Source organism: Curcuma longa, chromosome 18, assembly GCF_044706935.1.
Source record: "Curcuma longa cultivar G26 ecotype Majalengka, Jawa Barat chromosome 18, ITB_CL_G26_1.1, whole genome shotgun sequence".
In the NCBI taxonomy this organism is placed as follows: Eukaryota; Viridiplantae; Streptophyta; class Magnoliopsida; order Zingiberales; family Zingiberaceae; genus Curcuma; species Curcuma longa.
In genome coordinates this window covers 1,740,933-1,757,968 of record NC_133878.1, presented here as the reverse complement: position 1 = coordinate 1,757,968, position 17,036 = coordinate 1,740,933, and the positions used below count along the sequence as shown (strand labels likewise).

The 17,036-nt window shown below is 37.7% G+C and overlaps 2 protein-coding genes across 2 annotated transcripts; both read left to right on the top strand.

Moving 5' to 3' along the window:
• Positions 1-365: 365 nt before the first annotated feature.
• Positions 366-2,602, top strand: LOC141812089 (alcohol dehydrogenase 3-like). Its single transcript, XM_074700136.1, has 10 exons — positions 366-502; positions 619-755; positions 835-881; positions 969-1,294; positions 1,386-1,468; positions 1,612-1,687; positions 1,770-1,831; positions 1,911-2,006; positions 2,087-2,248; positions 2,324-2,602. The coding sequence occupies exons 1-10, from the start codon at positions 466-468 to the stop codon at positions 2,438-2,440; spliced, it is 1,143 nt and encodes a 380-aa protein (XP_074556237.1). The 5' UTR covers positions 366-465; the 3' UTR covers positions 2,441-2,602.
• A 5,479-nt stretch (positions 2,603-8,081) lies between these two features.
• Positions 8,082-9,162, top strand: LOC141812166 (myb-related protein 308-like). The gene is made up of 3 exons (XM_074700202.1): positions 8,082-8,250; positions 8,345-8,474; positions 8,558-9,162. The coding sequence occupies exons 1-3, from the start codon at positions 8,118-8,120 to the stop codon at positions 8,937-8,939; spliced, it is 645 nt and encodes a 214-aa protein (XP_074556303.1). The 5' UTR covers positions 8,082-8,117; the 3' UTR covers positions 8,940-9,162.
• The last annotated feature ends 7,874 nt before the right edge of the window (positions 9,163-17,036 follow it).

Here is a 17,036-nt window from a genome sequence, read left to right as displayed (position 1 = left end):
AATTATAATTATTCCTATTTATTATTCAAAATAAAATTATTAATTATTAAATACTATTTTTAAATTTAATTCTACTGTATTTACTCCTATATACACACACCCTATACTGTTATAGCAATTATAAATTAGAATAATTTTTTTATATTATATGTTTAAAAAATAGTTTTTTATGAAAAGAATAATATGAGACGTTTATCTATTTTTTTCCCCAATTAAGGTCGAACTGAATTAAGTTCCAAAAAGAAATAATATTTTTTATACATATTTCCGGTTTCCGGTTTCCGGTTTCCAGTTTCCGGTTTCCGGTTGGTGGGGGAGCATTCGACACCGCGTCCGGTTTCACGCGCCAGGCCAGCCGTTGGTTTCTTATCTATAAATACTTGCGAGCACCTCCACCTTCATCGTCTCGATCATCTCAGGAGATTTTGAGAAGAAACGGTGAAAATTTTTCCAAGTGTTTGAGTAATGTCGAGCACGGCTGGTCAAGTCATCAAATGCAGAGGTTTGTTTCCTTTCCCCCGATCGAGCAAAAACGACGATTTATATATACTTGATAGATGAGTTCTTGGCTTGTTCTTTTACTGAAGAATTAATGAGATTTATTTCTTGGATGAATAGCTGCTGTGTCATGGGAGGCAGGGAAGCCACTGGTGATCCAAGAGGTAGAGGTGGCACCTCCTCAGGCAATGGAAGTCAGAATGAAGATCCTCTTCACTTCACTCTGCCACACTGATGTTTACTTCTGGGAAGCTAAAGTAAGTTCTTTCATGTTCTTGGAGACTGTTGTGTTGAAAACTTGAAAACTTTTGGTTTTGATTTAACTTCTTTAATTAGGGACAAGAACCTATGTTTCCTCGGATCTTTGGCCATGAAGCCGCAGGGTACCAAACCTCTTTAGCTTCTTTGCTCTTTAGATTTCAGAAATTAAATACATTTTCACAGTCAAAAACAATATAATTAATTATCAGGATCGTAGAGAGTGTCGGAGAAGGTGTCACTGATCTGGCTCCAGGAGACCATGTCCTCCCCGTTTTCACAGGAGAATGCAAGGAGTGCGCCCATTGCTTGTCTGCAGAAAGCAACATGTGCAGTCTGCTGAGGATAAATACCGAAAGGGGAGTGATGCTCGCCGATGGTCAGTCACGGTTCTCGATCAATGGGCAACCCATTTACCATTTCCTCGGAACATCGACGTTCAGCGAGTACACTGTCGTTCATTCGGGATGTGTTGCCAAGATCAATCCTTTGGCTCCTCTGGACAAAGTTTGCATTCTTAGCTGTGGCTTTTGCACAGGTACTGAGAACAATATATAAAACCCTAATTAAACCACAATATTGTGTCTGACTGACTGCTTCGAATGAATTCTCATCATCTATTTTTACAGGGTTTGGCGCGACTGTTAATGTCGCTAAACCACCCAAGGGATCGACTGTGGCTGTTTTCGGGTTGGGTGCTGTTGGCCTCTCAGTGAGTTCCGTTCCTTCTATCGATCTATTCGATCGGCTCCGAAAATTCAGTATTTTTTCCCACCCCTAATTTGATCGGCTTAAATTGCTTCTGCTAAAAGTTGATACATGTCTCTCTCTCTGTATATATCCTACTGTTGTTAGGCTGCTGAAGGTGCTAGATATTCAGGGGCTTCAAGGATCATTGGTGTCGATATCAACCCTAACAGATTTGAACAAGGTAAAAACAACAAATTAAGGTTCGTCCAGGGACAATACATCATGCATGGAATTTGATGGAAATTTAACTTTTTCTTAATCAGCCAAGAAGTTTGGAGTCACTGAGTTTGTGAACCCCAAAGATTATGACAAGCCTGTTCAAGAGGTTTGTAAAACATATCTCTATTACTTGTCATTCAAAGCCTCGATAACTCAATTAGCTAGGCTTCGACTCCTTCATCTAGGTAATTGCTGAAATAACCGATGGTGGAGTGGACAGGAGCATCGAATGCACTGGAAACGTCAATGCGATGATATCTGCATTCGAAAGTGTTCACGATGTAAGCATCGGATCCTCCTCAATCTGTTCCCTCAAATTGATATATGAAAGTATATGTAATCTTAACAATTAATGTTTAAGGGATGGGGTGTTGCTGTGCTGGTTGGAGTCCCCCATAAGGATGCTGTCTTCAAGACTCACCCTGTTAATTTCTTGAGTGAAAGAACCCTCAAGGGAACTTTCTATGGCAACTTTAAACCAAGAACTGATCTCCCTGGTGTAGTGGAGAAATACTTGAACAAGGTACATACATATATATGCATATTTTCAGCTCATGCAATACCAACGATATATAATAATTTCCAATTAATCCTTCAGGAGATTGAGTTGGAGAAATTCATCACTCATGAAGTTAGCTTCTCTGATATCAACAAGGCATTTGACTACATGCTGCAAGGGGCCAGCCTGAGGTGCATCATCCGCATGGATGATTAAGAGATGCCTTTTCTTTTATCAATAAACAATGAATCAGTTGAATGATCTTTAAAGTTCTTTGAACATGCAAGTATCAGTGGATTTGAATGCCATAACTGAGTTCTGTAAGACTTTTATGAAATAATTTTCTTTTGATATAAAAAATTATCAGTATCTTATTTAGGGTATTGGGAATCTCATAATAGTTAAAATTTAAAATTTTAAAGAAAAGTATAGACGACGACAATGTGGTTTTATAAGTTGGGTGTGTGTTGTGATTTTGATATGCGTATTCAATTATGTCTCAAAGCTAAGGTGTATTGAGTTGATGCATTTGAAACTTGAGAGGAGCTTGGTGGACTATAAAAGCTCAGTAGATGTTGCTCTAGATTAGATCAGGTTGTCCCATGCATCGGACTCGGTGAAAACCATAAAAGATTGTTGTGTATTGTAATTTTTTGTTTGTGGATAGTAAGCGAGCTACTCATGGCTTAATGATTGTGAAACCTTTATTTTTATTGGCATCGGATATTTAGTCCTATTAATCTTAGACATGGTTGATCTGATCTCATAAAAAATTTTCACGTTACTAGCATAAATTAACAAGTGTTTGTAACGGACGGTTTAGTAGCCCAGTATTTTTAGATCAACCATCCATTAAGAGAAATTCATCCGATGATTTACCATAATTGAGATTCAATCCTTAGATGTTTGATGAAAACTGCACAAATGCTCCTGCGTCGTAACCAACAACACTTTCTCGATTTACCTCTTCACAGATGGTCGTGGGACCGACCGTGTGGGGCCGCTAAGATGGCGGATCCACCTTTTGCATAAGAGAAACTGCACAGATGCCCTATCGTTGTACCGTAGTCTCGAGGTTAATGATTGTAAAACCTTTGATTGTATCTGAAATAGTCTTCTAAGTCATAGTTTAATGATCAATTTAATTCAAGTCTTTTTGTAAGCTATAAGTAGGGGTGAGCAAAAATTTGATTAAACCGAATAAACCGATCAAACCGAACCGAATTAAAAATTCGATTCGGTTATTTCGGAAGTTTGGTTATTTTTTTAAAAAAAATCGATTAATTCAGTTCGATATCGATTTTAAAATTTCTTATTCGGTTAAACCGAATTAATTAAATTAAAAAAATAATTTATAAATTTTAAGTAAATAAATTTATAAATCTCTAATTCATTAGTTAAATTTTTATAATATTTAAAAAATTGATTAATTCGGTTGAAAACCGAATTAACTGATAAAATATCGGTTCGGTTTGTTCGATTTTTATTGGAAAATTCAGTCGGTTCGAAAAAAATCGATTTATTCAATTTTTGATTAATTTAGTTCAGATCGATTCGATTTAATTTTAACCGAATACTCACCTCTACTTATAAGTCTGGGCTCACTAATGATGCGGTTGTGTTATGAGTTATGATTAAATAGTTAGGTGGTGGTGGTGCATGACTCTCACCGGCACTTGTGAAGGTCGACTACTAAACTTTTTTTTTTATAATCGTCTTGGGCTCAATTAATCATAAAGGTAATTAAACTATCTTTCCTTTTGTTCGTTTATTAAATAAATTTGAAAATAAGAATAACTTCTTAACCTAGCAATCAGCATTCACATTTTTTCATTCAAAGAAAATATTTTACAATGTATTCGTAGTTGAGATTTAAATTAAGAGGGCTTATGTTGAAAGTCTCTTACATTTTAGTATGTCCATTTTATGATTGATGCAGTAATTATCTTCCTCAAAGTCTCTTACATTTTAGTATATCCATTTTATGATTGATGCAGTAATTAATTATCTTTCCAGAGTTAAACCACTATAAAAAAAATGATAAAAATTTTCATTGCTAATTGGTTGTTAAAAGAATTTGACGATCGATTTGGTCGATTATTATGAATTCGATCAATGAGCGATTAAAAATTTTAATTCGGTTACTAATTTAACGATCTAAATAAAATCCAACATTAAATTTTAACGATTGAATTTTAATTTTATCGCTAATTTAGCAATCAAATTTATATTTCAATCACTAAATTAGTATCAACTAAATTTAAATTTTATTATTAATTTAATGATCAATTTATATTTCAATCACTAAATTATCAATGAAATTTAAATTTAGTCATTAAATTTAAAGATCAAAATTTAATTTCATTGTTAATTTAATTAATTTACCGATCAAAATTAATTCTGTCACTAATTTACCTATTATAAAAAAAATTAATTCAATCGCTAATTTAACAAACAAAAACTTATTCCATTGTTATTAATGATTGAAATTTTATTAGATGCTAAATTAATAACAGAAATAAAATAAAATCGATCGCTAATTTACTGTCAAAATTAAGGTTCGTCCAGGGACAATACATCATGCATGGAATTTGATGGAAATTAACTTTTTCTTAATCAGCCAAGAAGTTTGGAGTCACTGAGTTTGTGAACCCCAAAGATTATATATGACAAGCCTGTTCAAGAGGTTTGTAAAACATATCTCGATTACTTGTCATTCAAAACCTTGATAACTCAATTAGCTAGGCTTCGACTCCTTCATCTAGGTAATTGCTGAAATAACCGATGGTGGAGTGGACAGGAGCATCGAATGCACTGGAAACGTCAATGCGATGATATCTGCATTCGAAAGTGTTCACGATGTAAGCATCGGATCCTCCTCAATCTGTTCCCTTAAATTGATATATGAAAGTATATGTAATCTTAACAATTAATGTTTAAGGGATGGGGTGTTGCTGTGCTGGTTGGAGTCCCCCATAAGGATGCTGTCTTCAAGACTCACCCTGTTAATTTCTTGAGTGAAAGAACCCTCAAGGGAACTTTCTATGGCAACTTTAAACCAAGAACTGATCTCCCTGGTGTAGTGGAGAAATACTTGAACAAGGTATTATATATGCATATTTTCAGCTCATCTATTATAGATTGACTTGTAATATAATACCAATGATAATAATTTCCAATCCTTGTGGAGAGTGAGTGGAGAAATTCATCACTCATGAAGTTAGCTTCTTATATCAACAAGGCATTTGACTACATGCTGCAAGGGGCCAGCCTGAGGTGCATCATCCGCATGGATGATTATTTTCTTTTATCAATAAACAATGAATGAATGTGTCTAGCTATAGCTAGATCTGTTGAATGATCTTTAAAGTTCTTTGAACATGCAAGTACCAGTGGATTTGGAATGCCATAACTGAGTTCTGTAAGACTTTTATGAAATCATTTTCTTTTGACATAAAAAATTATCAGTATCTTATTTAGGGTATTTGAGATTCAAGTAGTTAAAATTTAAAATTTTAAAGATAAGTATAGACGACGACAATGTGGTTTAAGTTGGGTGTGTGTTGTGGTTTTGATAAGTGTACATTCAACTGATCTTTGCATTAGAATCCTGAGAGCAGCTTGGTGGACTATAAAAGCTCAGTAGATGTTGCTCTAGATTAGATCAGGTTGTCCCATGCATCAGACTCGGTGAAAGCCATAAAAGATTGTTGTGTATATGGGTGAAAAAATTCAATTAAATCGAATAAATCGATCAAGCCGAACCGAATTAAAAATTCAGTTTAGTTATTTCGGAAGTTCAGTTAATTTTTTTAAAAAAAATCAGTTAATTCGGTTCGGTTTCGATTTTAAAATTTCTTATTCGGTTAAACCGAATTAATTAAATAAAAAAAATAATTTATAAATTTTAAGTAAATAAATTTATAAATCTCTAATTCATTAGTAAAATTTTTATAATATTTAAAAAAATTCGATTAATTCGGTTGAAAATCGAATTAACCGATAAAATATCGGTTCGGTTTGTTTAGTTTTTATTAGAAAATTCGGTCAGTTCGGTTGGTTCGAAAAAAATCGGTTTATTCAGTTTTTGATTAATTCGGTTCGGTTCGGTTCGATTTGATTTTAACCAAATACTCACCCCTAGTTGTGTATTGTAATTTTTTGTTTGTGGATAGTAAGTGAGCTACTTATGGCTTAGTGATTGTGAAACCTTTTTTTTTATTGGCATCGGATATTTAGTCCTTCGAGCCGACTAATCTTGAAAACGATCGATCTGATCTCATAAAAATTTCCATCTACCACTAGGTTAAATCGACAAGCACTTGCAACAGGGCGGTTTAGTATAGTCCAACATTCTTAGGTCAACTATTCATTGAGATAAATTTATTCTATAATATATCATAATTAGGATTCAAGTCTTAAATGTCTAAAAAACTACACAAGCACCCTGTCGCTATACCATAGCCTTGAGGACAATGATTGTAATTAAAACCTTTGATTGTACTGAGATAGTTTTCTAAGTCATAGTTTAATGATTAAGTTAATTCGAGCATGTTCATAGTTATAAGACTAGTGGAGCGGTTGTGTTATGAGTTATGATTAAATACTTAGATGGTGGTGCATGACTCTCACCAGCGAGTGACTTGTGAAAATCAACTACTAAACCTTTTTTTTATAATCGTCTTGGGCTCAATTAATCATAAAGGTAATTAAACTATCTTTCCTTTTACAATGTATTCGTATTGAAATTTAAATTACGAGGGCTTATGTTGAATTAGTTCAAATTTTTTCATTTTAGAATATCCATTTTATGATTGATGCAGTAATTATCTTCCTCAAAGTCTCTTACATTTTAGTATATCCATTTTATGATTGATGCAGTAATTATCTTCCCAAGTTAAACCACTATAAAAAAATGATAGAAATTTTCATCCCTAATTGGTTGTTAAAAGAATTTGATGATCGATTTGGTCGATTATTATGAATTCGATCGCTAAATGAGCGATTAAAAAATTTAATTCGATTACTAATTTAGTGACCCAAATAAAATCGATCATTAAATTTTAACGATTGAATTTTAATTTTATCGTTAATGTAGCGATCAAATTTATATTTCAATCACTAAATGTATCAACTAAATTTAAACTTTATTATTAATTTAACGATCCAATTTATATTTCAATCACTAAATTATCAATGAAATTTAAATTTAGTCATTAAATTTAGGATCAAAATTTAATTTCATTGTTAATTTAATTAATTTAGTAATCAAAATTAATTTTATCACTAATTTACTTATTAAAAAATTAATTCGATCGTTAATTTAACAAATAAAAATTTATTTCATTATTAATTAACGATTGAAATTTTATTCGATGCTAAATTAATTTCAAAAATAAAATCGATTCCTAATTTAGTATCGCAATTTAATTTCGTCCAATAAAATTTTGATGACTTATTGACTTGACAGACTAAATTACAGATCATACAAACGGTTCCGAAGGACAAAATTATATTCCCTAAAACAAAAAAAAGGTACACTAACTGTACCACCAAATCGACAAACTGCTACCCTCCTCAGTGACAATCCTCCTCCAGATGCAGTAGCAGTTAGGGCAGCCACCAATGCCCTAATCTTAATTATTCTCCTCGTCTTCTTTCTACTAAATTAATTCCCGGTTTGACAAGCCGATCCCCGGTTTTAGTGCGCCGGTCCAACCCACCGGTTCTTCCTTCCTGCAAGCCAACAACTCGGTCAAAAAATGGACCGAGTAGCAGTTGCAAACCACACAACCTGCTCCCTATCGCCCACGATCCCATTCCCCATATAAGAAGTCGCTCCTCTCCTCCCCTCCCCTCCCATTCCTCCGTTTCAATCTCCACTCCCACGGCCATGGGCAGGTCTCCCTGTTGCGAGCAAGCTCATACCAACAGAGGAGCATGGACTAAGGAAGAGGACGAGAGACTGATTGCCTACATAAACACTCACGGCGAAGGCTGCTGGAGATCACTGCCTAAAGCTGCAGGTAATATATAATAATTCATTCGATTCTTGGAGAACGTAACATACGGTGGATTTGTCGTGAATGAACTGAGATTGGAGTTCTTTCTGTTGCAAAGGCCTTTTGCGCTGCGGCAAGAGCTGCCGGCTCCGGTGGATGAACTACCTCCGGCCGGACCTCAAGCGCGGCAACTTCACCGAGGAAGAGGACGAGCTCATCATCAATCTCCACGCTTTGATAGGAAACAAGTACGTTTTTTTTTCTCTCTTTGTTTTGATGCTGAATTGTGGGTTTTGGGCGAGGAATTGGTTGGATGATTCTGTCTCGGCAGATGGTCGGTGATCGCTGGGCGGTTGCCGGGGAGGACGGACAACGAGATCAAGAACTACTGGAACTCCCACATCAAGCGCAAGCTCATCTCCCGGAGCATCGACCCGCAGACTCACCGCCCTCTCGCCTGCGGCGCCTCGTCCAACGACGTCGACACCGCCGCGGAGGAGGAGCAGAGCAGCAGCGTGGATGACGGCGACCTCGACCTCACCATAAGCCTCCGCCTCCCTTCGCGGCCGTTCACGACTTCGGCGGAGGCCGCGGCGAGGTCTCCGGCGGGGTCTTCGACCATTTGCTTCTGCTACCAGCTCGGGTTTCCCGGCGGCGAGGCGTGCAGCTGCTACCGCGCGAGCTCAAGCGGCCATGGCGATGGCTACTACTGATTAATGAGATAAAAACAAATTAGAGGAAAAAAAAAATCAAATTTTGGGTGGATGTGCGATCTTAGCGGGATTGTTAACCATGATTTGTCTCAGTTTCGGTAGGTTTAGTAGGAAAATTAACTAGTTAATGCAGAGGCTGTCGGGTGTTTTGGTAGAGATGAGACTAGTCGTCGAAAAAGAGAATTTTCATCTTGCCCCTGAAAATTTTCAATTCACTCCATAGTTTAAAGGACTTCATTTTATTGCCCCTCCTCCTCCTCATCTGTTTTCATGATAAATATTAATTTGTCTCTAATAAGATAGAATCTGTCATCTTAACGGTTCCACGTTGTTGGTCCCATAACCCTCTATAAAAAGGTAAATCGAAAAGTTACAATTGACTATGACGGGAAAGACATTACCTTTTAATTTGTCTCTACAGACGTAACAAAGTTGATATTTGAATGATAAAATTATAATAATAGAGAAGATTTGAATCTTTTACGGTTCATTTCCCTAGGGAATAATATTTTTCCACTTAGAAAGTCGTTTGTACCGTGATTTATCTCTTGTTCACGTATCCTAGGATGAATGTGAATGGACTTCCAAGATGAATGTAATCACCTTTTACAATGTACCCCCAGGGTGTAATACAGGCGGTGGGTGTATGACATTCTTGATGTTGTATGACATTCTTGAGGGGGATTGAATTCGCGGAAATAATATTTCTCCACTTAGGAAGTCGTTCAATACCGTGATTTATCTCTTGTCCATGTATCCTAAGATGAATTTAATCACCTTTTACAACGTGCCCCAAGTAGTGGGTGCATGATATTTCTAATATAACAGTCAAAGGTTGAATTTCGTGAAAACTCACAATCTACCATTCATTCCACTATGCGCCTTTTGCATGTGTAGCCGCTAGGATGGTAGATCCATTTTTTTTATAAATATTAATTTAGAAAAAATAAATGACAATAGCTATTTATTTGAACATGGTCTTAAGAATCTTGATGCCTATTACATCATCTTACAGATTACAGAGGAGATTTAAAAAAAAAACAGTTGGATGAATTTGTAAACAATCTAACAACTTGTCAAATGCCAAGAGACTTGGGGCGCCCTAAAACGTAGACTTCGTTGACCTGAAGATCATGTTCACTTTTTTTTTTTAAATTGTAAAAAGAGATAGACTACGATGTATGGTATGAGAGATCTCGCAGGAATTGTGGCCCAAAAAAATCGAGAATTTTCTTGCTGTTTCAGACTTTTTTAATTTTAAATAATATTTCCCCTTAGAATTCTAGTTTCTCTTCAAAAATTCCACAATAACTATTGAATTCAGTGGGAAAACAAAATGACGTTGTAGTTAGAAGTTGGTAGGAAGATGGCACCAAATCATGCAGCATAAATTCTTCAGAATTTTCTTCTTAGATTTTTATTTTTGTAATGAAAAGATTAAATGATTTGGATAGATTTGGTTAAAAGAGTTGTTAAAGAATTCCAACTCTCACTGTGCAAAGCTGCACGATACGTACCGAACAATTTTTTTTTCTTTTTCTATTTTAACTCAAAATCTTATACAAAATTCTCTTTTAAAATTGTTACGATAACTTTGACATCGGAGGGACTTCGTCGGATAACTCCCAGTGAACCTTTGACACGTGTTATCCCCGTAGAAGAAGGCATCGTCAATAACATCGCATGATGCGATAGATTTTTGTTAAGTTGGCTAAAGAAAAGAAAAGAAAAGAAAAGAAATTGAAAAAAAAAAAACAGAGTGAAATATAATTTTTAGGTGTTTTGATCAATTATTGGCGACAGTTTCCACCTGCTTCCTTCGTCTGCTTTCACCGTATCCACTTGTTTCCATCACGACAAAGAGTCTGGAATAAGGTGATTTCAAATGCTGGTCCAGCTGTGGAAGCAGAGTTAGTAAGAGAAACAATTAATGTTGCCGCAGTTGGGTTGGCTAGGTTGACTTGGTAGTATGTCACTTGACTGCTCGGCCGACTCAGTAATCGACAATTTAGGAACTCGCACGACTTGACACTTGACCAGCTCAGGATAGCTCAGCTTGACTTTCTTGGCAACTTGAGATTTATCGACTCAAGCGATAAGATTGAATCTCGATCGGGTAACATCTCCAACACCGTGTTGTGTCATCTTCGTGGGACATCAAATGCGTGCGTTGGCTTCGGGTTCATGTCCGACTGGACCACTGATGATGTAGTAATTTTAAGCATCTTTTAAATCGAAATCAGCTTATGATTTTGCTATTTGACTAATTAGGTCTTTGGCCCCCACCTTGTCTATTTTGCATGATTGCTCAAATTGACTAGATTATTTGATGCCTCAATTGACTCATTCGAGATTTAACCCAACCACCCACCCATCCACCACCATCACCAACTATTCCACATGATTGATCAAGTTGACGTCACTGATCAAATTGGTTGGACTCATCGGGCCCATTTGGTTTGATTTCCTTAACTACCATGCACCTGAATCAATTGATCTACTCTACTCTACTCTATTCTCCCATCCTTCAAGCTTTTATGAACTAGGCCTAATCATTAGTGCGGTCAAACATATCAATCAATGATGGGATGGGTCAATTCATCAAAAATACATTACACAGCTAGGTGGGGCGGGTCGGTCCGCCATCTTGGCGAGTTAAGAAATTTTCAATCCAACTCAAAACGGATTGTGGGTTAGATGAGTTAACCCACGGGCCTACAAAAAAATTAAAAAAATTATATAAAAAGTTAAAATTTTTACATTTAGGTTGCGGATTAAGTTGGCCAAGCCTACTAGTCAACCAAAAAATATTGTATATAGAGAGACAATTGATCTTCTACGTGATCAAATTTACGCGACTGTGTGTGACTCTCACATGGATGAGATTTCTCGTCAGCGTGGCAAGCGATTCCGCAACGAAACAAAAATCGTTGATCCTAACCCTAAACCCCCTGATCCCGATCTCTTTGTCGTCGCCTCTCCCTCTCGTTGCTCACCGTCTCGACGAGATCTCTCTGCTCTGCGTCGTCGCCATCGTCGTTGCCCATCTCGTCGGCTCCCCATCCCGATCTCGATCTCTCTGCAAGAGAGCTCATCGTCGTTGTTGACTCTCCTTGTCCCGAGAGAACTCGTCGTCGTCGTCGCCTCTCTCCGTCTCGAGAGACCTCATCGTTGTCGTCGCCTCCTTGTCCTGATCGCAGCCATCGCCACGTCCCGCCACCTTCATCTAGGTTTTAGGGTTTGCTAACTCTAAAACCTATAGAAATCGTGTCCCCATCCCAATTGCGACAATGCCATTAGAAAACGTTGGTGGCCACTCTCTTCGTCCCCCGCATCGTTGAGGTTGTCATCGCCGTCAGCTAGGCCACACCGCCGGAGCCTTTGCATGAGTTGTTAACAATGGTGTATTCCATGAGTTTGTGTATAGCGAACCTAATGTTCTTATTTGATTGTATATATATGAAAAAATTGTGGTATAGTGAGAGAATCCCTTGTTCTCATAAGGGGCGAATATGATTGGAGCAAAGAGGGTCGCAACGTGCGCTATACTAGCGCATCGAGGCTCGCGTGGTCTTGGACCTTTCCAAACTCTGTACGTGCCTTAATTTATCTATACAAGTAACAACTTTAAAGATTGTTCTTTCTCCCTATTTTGAGTTTAAATTGGGCAGTGCCCCATGATGTAATAACATAAGCTAAGTCTACAAGATAATTGCTTGCAACTTGCAAGTGATGAGTGATGACCAAGTTTGTTTCACAGTTTGAAAACAAAGAGAAGAAGATAGATTAGTACAGGAAGTTCCAACATACAATGGTTTACCAAAGAGTAGTTTTTTGTTTGACTAAACAACCAAAAGAAGGTTTGTTTGATACGACTCAATGTGCAAGGATTGTTAATATTGATTTGTAGATGCTGCTTGTAAGTTTTTAGTATTAATAGTCATAACAAATTATTTTTTGTACCTAAGAGTTGACGATAACTTTTTATTTTGAGAAAAAAATAGAAAACTATCCTTGCAACGACAACCATGAAGTATGATATTCCGCTTTTGGATCGCAACACCAGATTTACGTTGTGACAGTGCGAGCGGTGCTGGCGCATATGGACTTGGACGATGCGCTGTTAGGATTTGACAAGATGCCCTCGACATGGACAAAGGAGGAAAAGGAACGTAAGGATCGAAAAGCCCTATCAGATTTACCTTCATCTATCGAATGAGATTTTGCAGGATGTTTTGAAAGAGAAATCCGCTGCTGCGTTGTGGTTGAAACTGGAGCAATTGTGCATGACAAACCACTTTTGGATCGCAACACCAGATTTACGTTGTGGCAGGTTAAGATGCGAGCGGTGCTGGCGCATATGGACTTGGACGATGCGCTGTTAGGATTTGACAAGATGCCCTCGACATGGACAAAGGAGGAAAAGGAACGTAAGGATCTTATCTCAGATTTACCTTCATCTATCGAATGAGATTTTGCAGGATGTTTTGAAAGAGAAATCCGCTGCTGCGTTGTGGTTGAAACTGGAGCAATTGTGCATGACAAAAAGTCTTACGAGCAAATTGGGTCTGAAACAACGTCGCATGGTGGAAGGTACGTCGTTAAGAGATCATTTGACTGTGTTTAAGGAAATCGTCTCTGATCTAGAGGCTTTGGAGGTAAAATATGACAATGAAGATTTAGCATTGATTTTATTGTGTTCGTTACCCTCGTCATATACAACTTTCAGAGATACAATTTTATATAGTCGTGATACTCTTACTTTGGATGAAGTTTATGATTCATTATTTTCTAAAGAGAAGATGAAACAGCTTGTCGGAGGATCTGAGGCACAGGGTGAGGGTCTTATTATTCGAAGTAGGACCCAAGAGAGAAGTTCTGGTGGTAATATGAGGAGCAGATCAAAATCCAGAAATAGAGATAAAATTTGTAATTACTGCAAGAAGAAGGGTCACATCAAATCAGAATGTTACAAGCTGCAGAATAAAAATAAAAGATCTGATGAAAATCAGAAGGTAAAACAACCAGAGAAGTCCGGTGAAGCTGATGTTGCTGAAAATTACAGTGATGGTGAACTCCTCGTTGCATCTGATGTTGATTCGAAGCAAAGTGAAGAATGGATTCTTGATTCTGGTTGCACGTTTCATATGTGTCCCAATCGGGATTGGTTTTCATCATATGAAACGGTTTCGAGAGGTGCTGTGTTGATGGGCAATAATGCATCTTGCAGAATTGCTGGTATTGGTACGGTCAGAATTAAGATGTTTGATGGCGCTATTCGGACACTTGGTGATGTGAGGCACGTCCCTGACATGAAGAGAAATCTGATCTCTTTAAGTACTCTTGATTCTAAAGGGTACAAGTACACTGGTGAAGGTGGAGTCGTGAAGGTCAGTAAAGGGTCTCTTGTTGTGATGAAAGGGCTGAGGAAAACCGCCAGTTTATATGTTCTGCAGGGATCCACTGTTATTGGTGATGTTGCCGTCGCTAGTTCGTCTATGTCTGATTTTGATGTTACTAGACTTTGGCATATGCGTTTGGGTCATATGAGTGAGAATGACATGGTCGAATTGAGCAAGAGAGGACTTCTTGATGGTCAAAGTATTACGAAGCTGAAGTTCTGCGAGCACTGTGTTTTTGGCAAGCAAAAAAGAGTTAAGTTCTCAACTGGCATTCATAACACAAAGGGTACGCTAGACTACATTCACTCTGATTTGTGGGGGCCTTCTAGAGTACCATCTAAAGGTGGTGCGCTTTACATGTTGACTATTATTGATGATTTCTCCAGGAAGGTTTGGGCATTCTTTTTGAAACAGAAGAGTGATGTTTTTTCTACCTTCAAGGAGTGGAAGGTCATGATTGAGAAGCAGACAGGGAGACAAGTGAAGCATCTCCGAACTGATAATGGTTTGGAGTTTTGTTCTGATGAGTTTAATGTCTTATGCAGATCTGAAGGTATTGTGAGACATCATACAGTTCGGCATAATCCTCAACAAAATGGTGTAGCAGAAAGGATGAATAGGACTTTGATGGAGAAGGTGCGTTGTATGCTCCTTAATGCTGAGTTACCGAAGTCTTTTTGGGCCGAAGCCGCTGCATATGCCTGTTATCTTGTCAATCGCTCTCCATCGACTGCTATTGAAAAGAAAACTCCACAAGAAATATGGTCTGGTACTCCTTCTAGTTATTCTAATTTGAGAATTTTTGGATGTCCTGCATATGCTCATGTTGATAATGGGAAGTTGGAGCCTCGTTCGGTGAAGTGCATATTTATAGGCTTTAGACAAGGAGTGAAGGGATACAAACTTTGGTGTCCAGAGACTGGGAAAGTCGTCATCAGTAGAGATGTTATTTTTGATGAAACTAGCATGCTTCAGGGGTCTCCATCTAAAACTCCTTCTGAGGGAGATAAGCAGAAGACAAGCACACAGGTGGAGATTGAGATTGAGCCGAGATCTATAGAGACTACTCCGGAGCCTATTTCAGATTCTGTGGATGGTGCTGACTCATCACAAGCACCTTTACAATATTCCATTGCGAAAGATAGGCCTCGGAGAGAGATTAGACGCCCACAGAGATATGCAGAGGCTGATTTGGTCGCTTATGCCTTAAACGTGGCTGAGGAGATTGATTCCGGTGAAGAACCTGAGACATATTCAGAGGCAATTAGCTGCGATAATTCTGATAAGTGGATGATTGCTATGCAAGAAGAGATGGAGTCACTTGGTAAGAACAACACATGGGACCTGGTGAAATTACCTAAGGGTAAGAAAGTTGTTCGCTGCAAGTGGGTATTTAAAAGAAAAGAAGGAATACCTGGAGTTGAAGAAGCCAGATACAAGGCAAGATTAGTTGCTAAAGGCTTCAGTCAGGTTCCAGGAGTAGACTTCACAGATGTGTTTTCCCCAGTTGTAAAGCATAGTTCGATTCGAGCCTTGCTTGGTATTGTGGCGATGCATGACTTTGAGTTGGAGCAGTTGGATGTGAAGACAGCATTTTTACATGGGGAACTTGAGGAAGATATCTATATGCAGCAACCAGAAGGTTTTGCAGTCTCAGGAAAAGAGGACTATGTATGCTTGCTGAAAAAGTCTCTTTATGGTCTGAAGCAGTCACCTAGACAATGGTACAAAAGGTTTGATTCATTTATGACTACTCATGATTTCAGAAGAAGCAGCTATGACAGTTGTGTTTATATTAAGAAGACTGATGATGGGTCGTTGGTTTATCTGCTCTTATATGTTGATGATATGTTGATTGCGGCCAATAATAAGGGAGAGATAAGAAAGGTCAAAGCACAACTAAGTAAAGATTTCGAGATGAAAGATTTGGGAGCTGCAAAGAAGATACTTGGGATGGAGATTCTGAGAGACAGAAAGGCAGGTAAATTATATCTAAGTCAGAAAGGGTATATTGAGAAAGTGCTTAATCGGTTTAACATGCATACTGCCAAGCCTGTTAGTACTCCGTTAGCTGCTCATTTTAAACTTTCAGTTGATTTATGTCCGCAGTCAGATGATGAAGTTGATTATATGTCACGGGTTCCATATTCTAGTGCAGTGGGATCTCTCATGTATGCTATGGTTTGTTCACGTCCAGATTTATCACATGCAGTGAGTGCAGTTAGTAGATACATGGCAAATCCTGGTAAAGATCATTGGAAGGCAGTTCAGTGGATTTTCAGATATTTACGAGGGACTTCTGATGTTTGTTTGCATTTTGGGAGAAATAGAGATGGTGTTATTGGATATGTTGATTCTGATTTTGCAGGTGACCTTGATAAAAGAAGATCACTTACGGGGTACGTGTTCACTGTTGGTGGTTGTGCTATTAGTTGGAAAGCTACTTTACAGAATACAGTTGCGTTGTCCACTACAGAGGCTGAATATATGGCTATTACAGAAGCTTGTAAGGAAGCTATTTGGTTGAAGGGATTGTTTAGTGAGCTTAGTGAAGATTTACAGATTACTACAGTTTTTTGTGATAGTCAGAGTGCTATTTTTCTCACGAAGGATCAGATGTTTCATGAAAGGACAAAGCACATCGATGTGAGGTATCACTTTGTACGTGATGTTATTGCTCGTGGTGATATTGTTG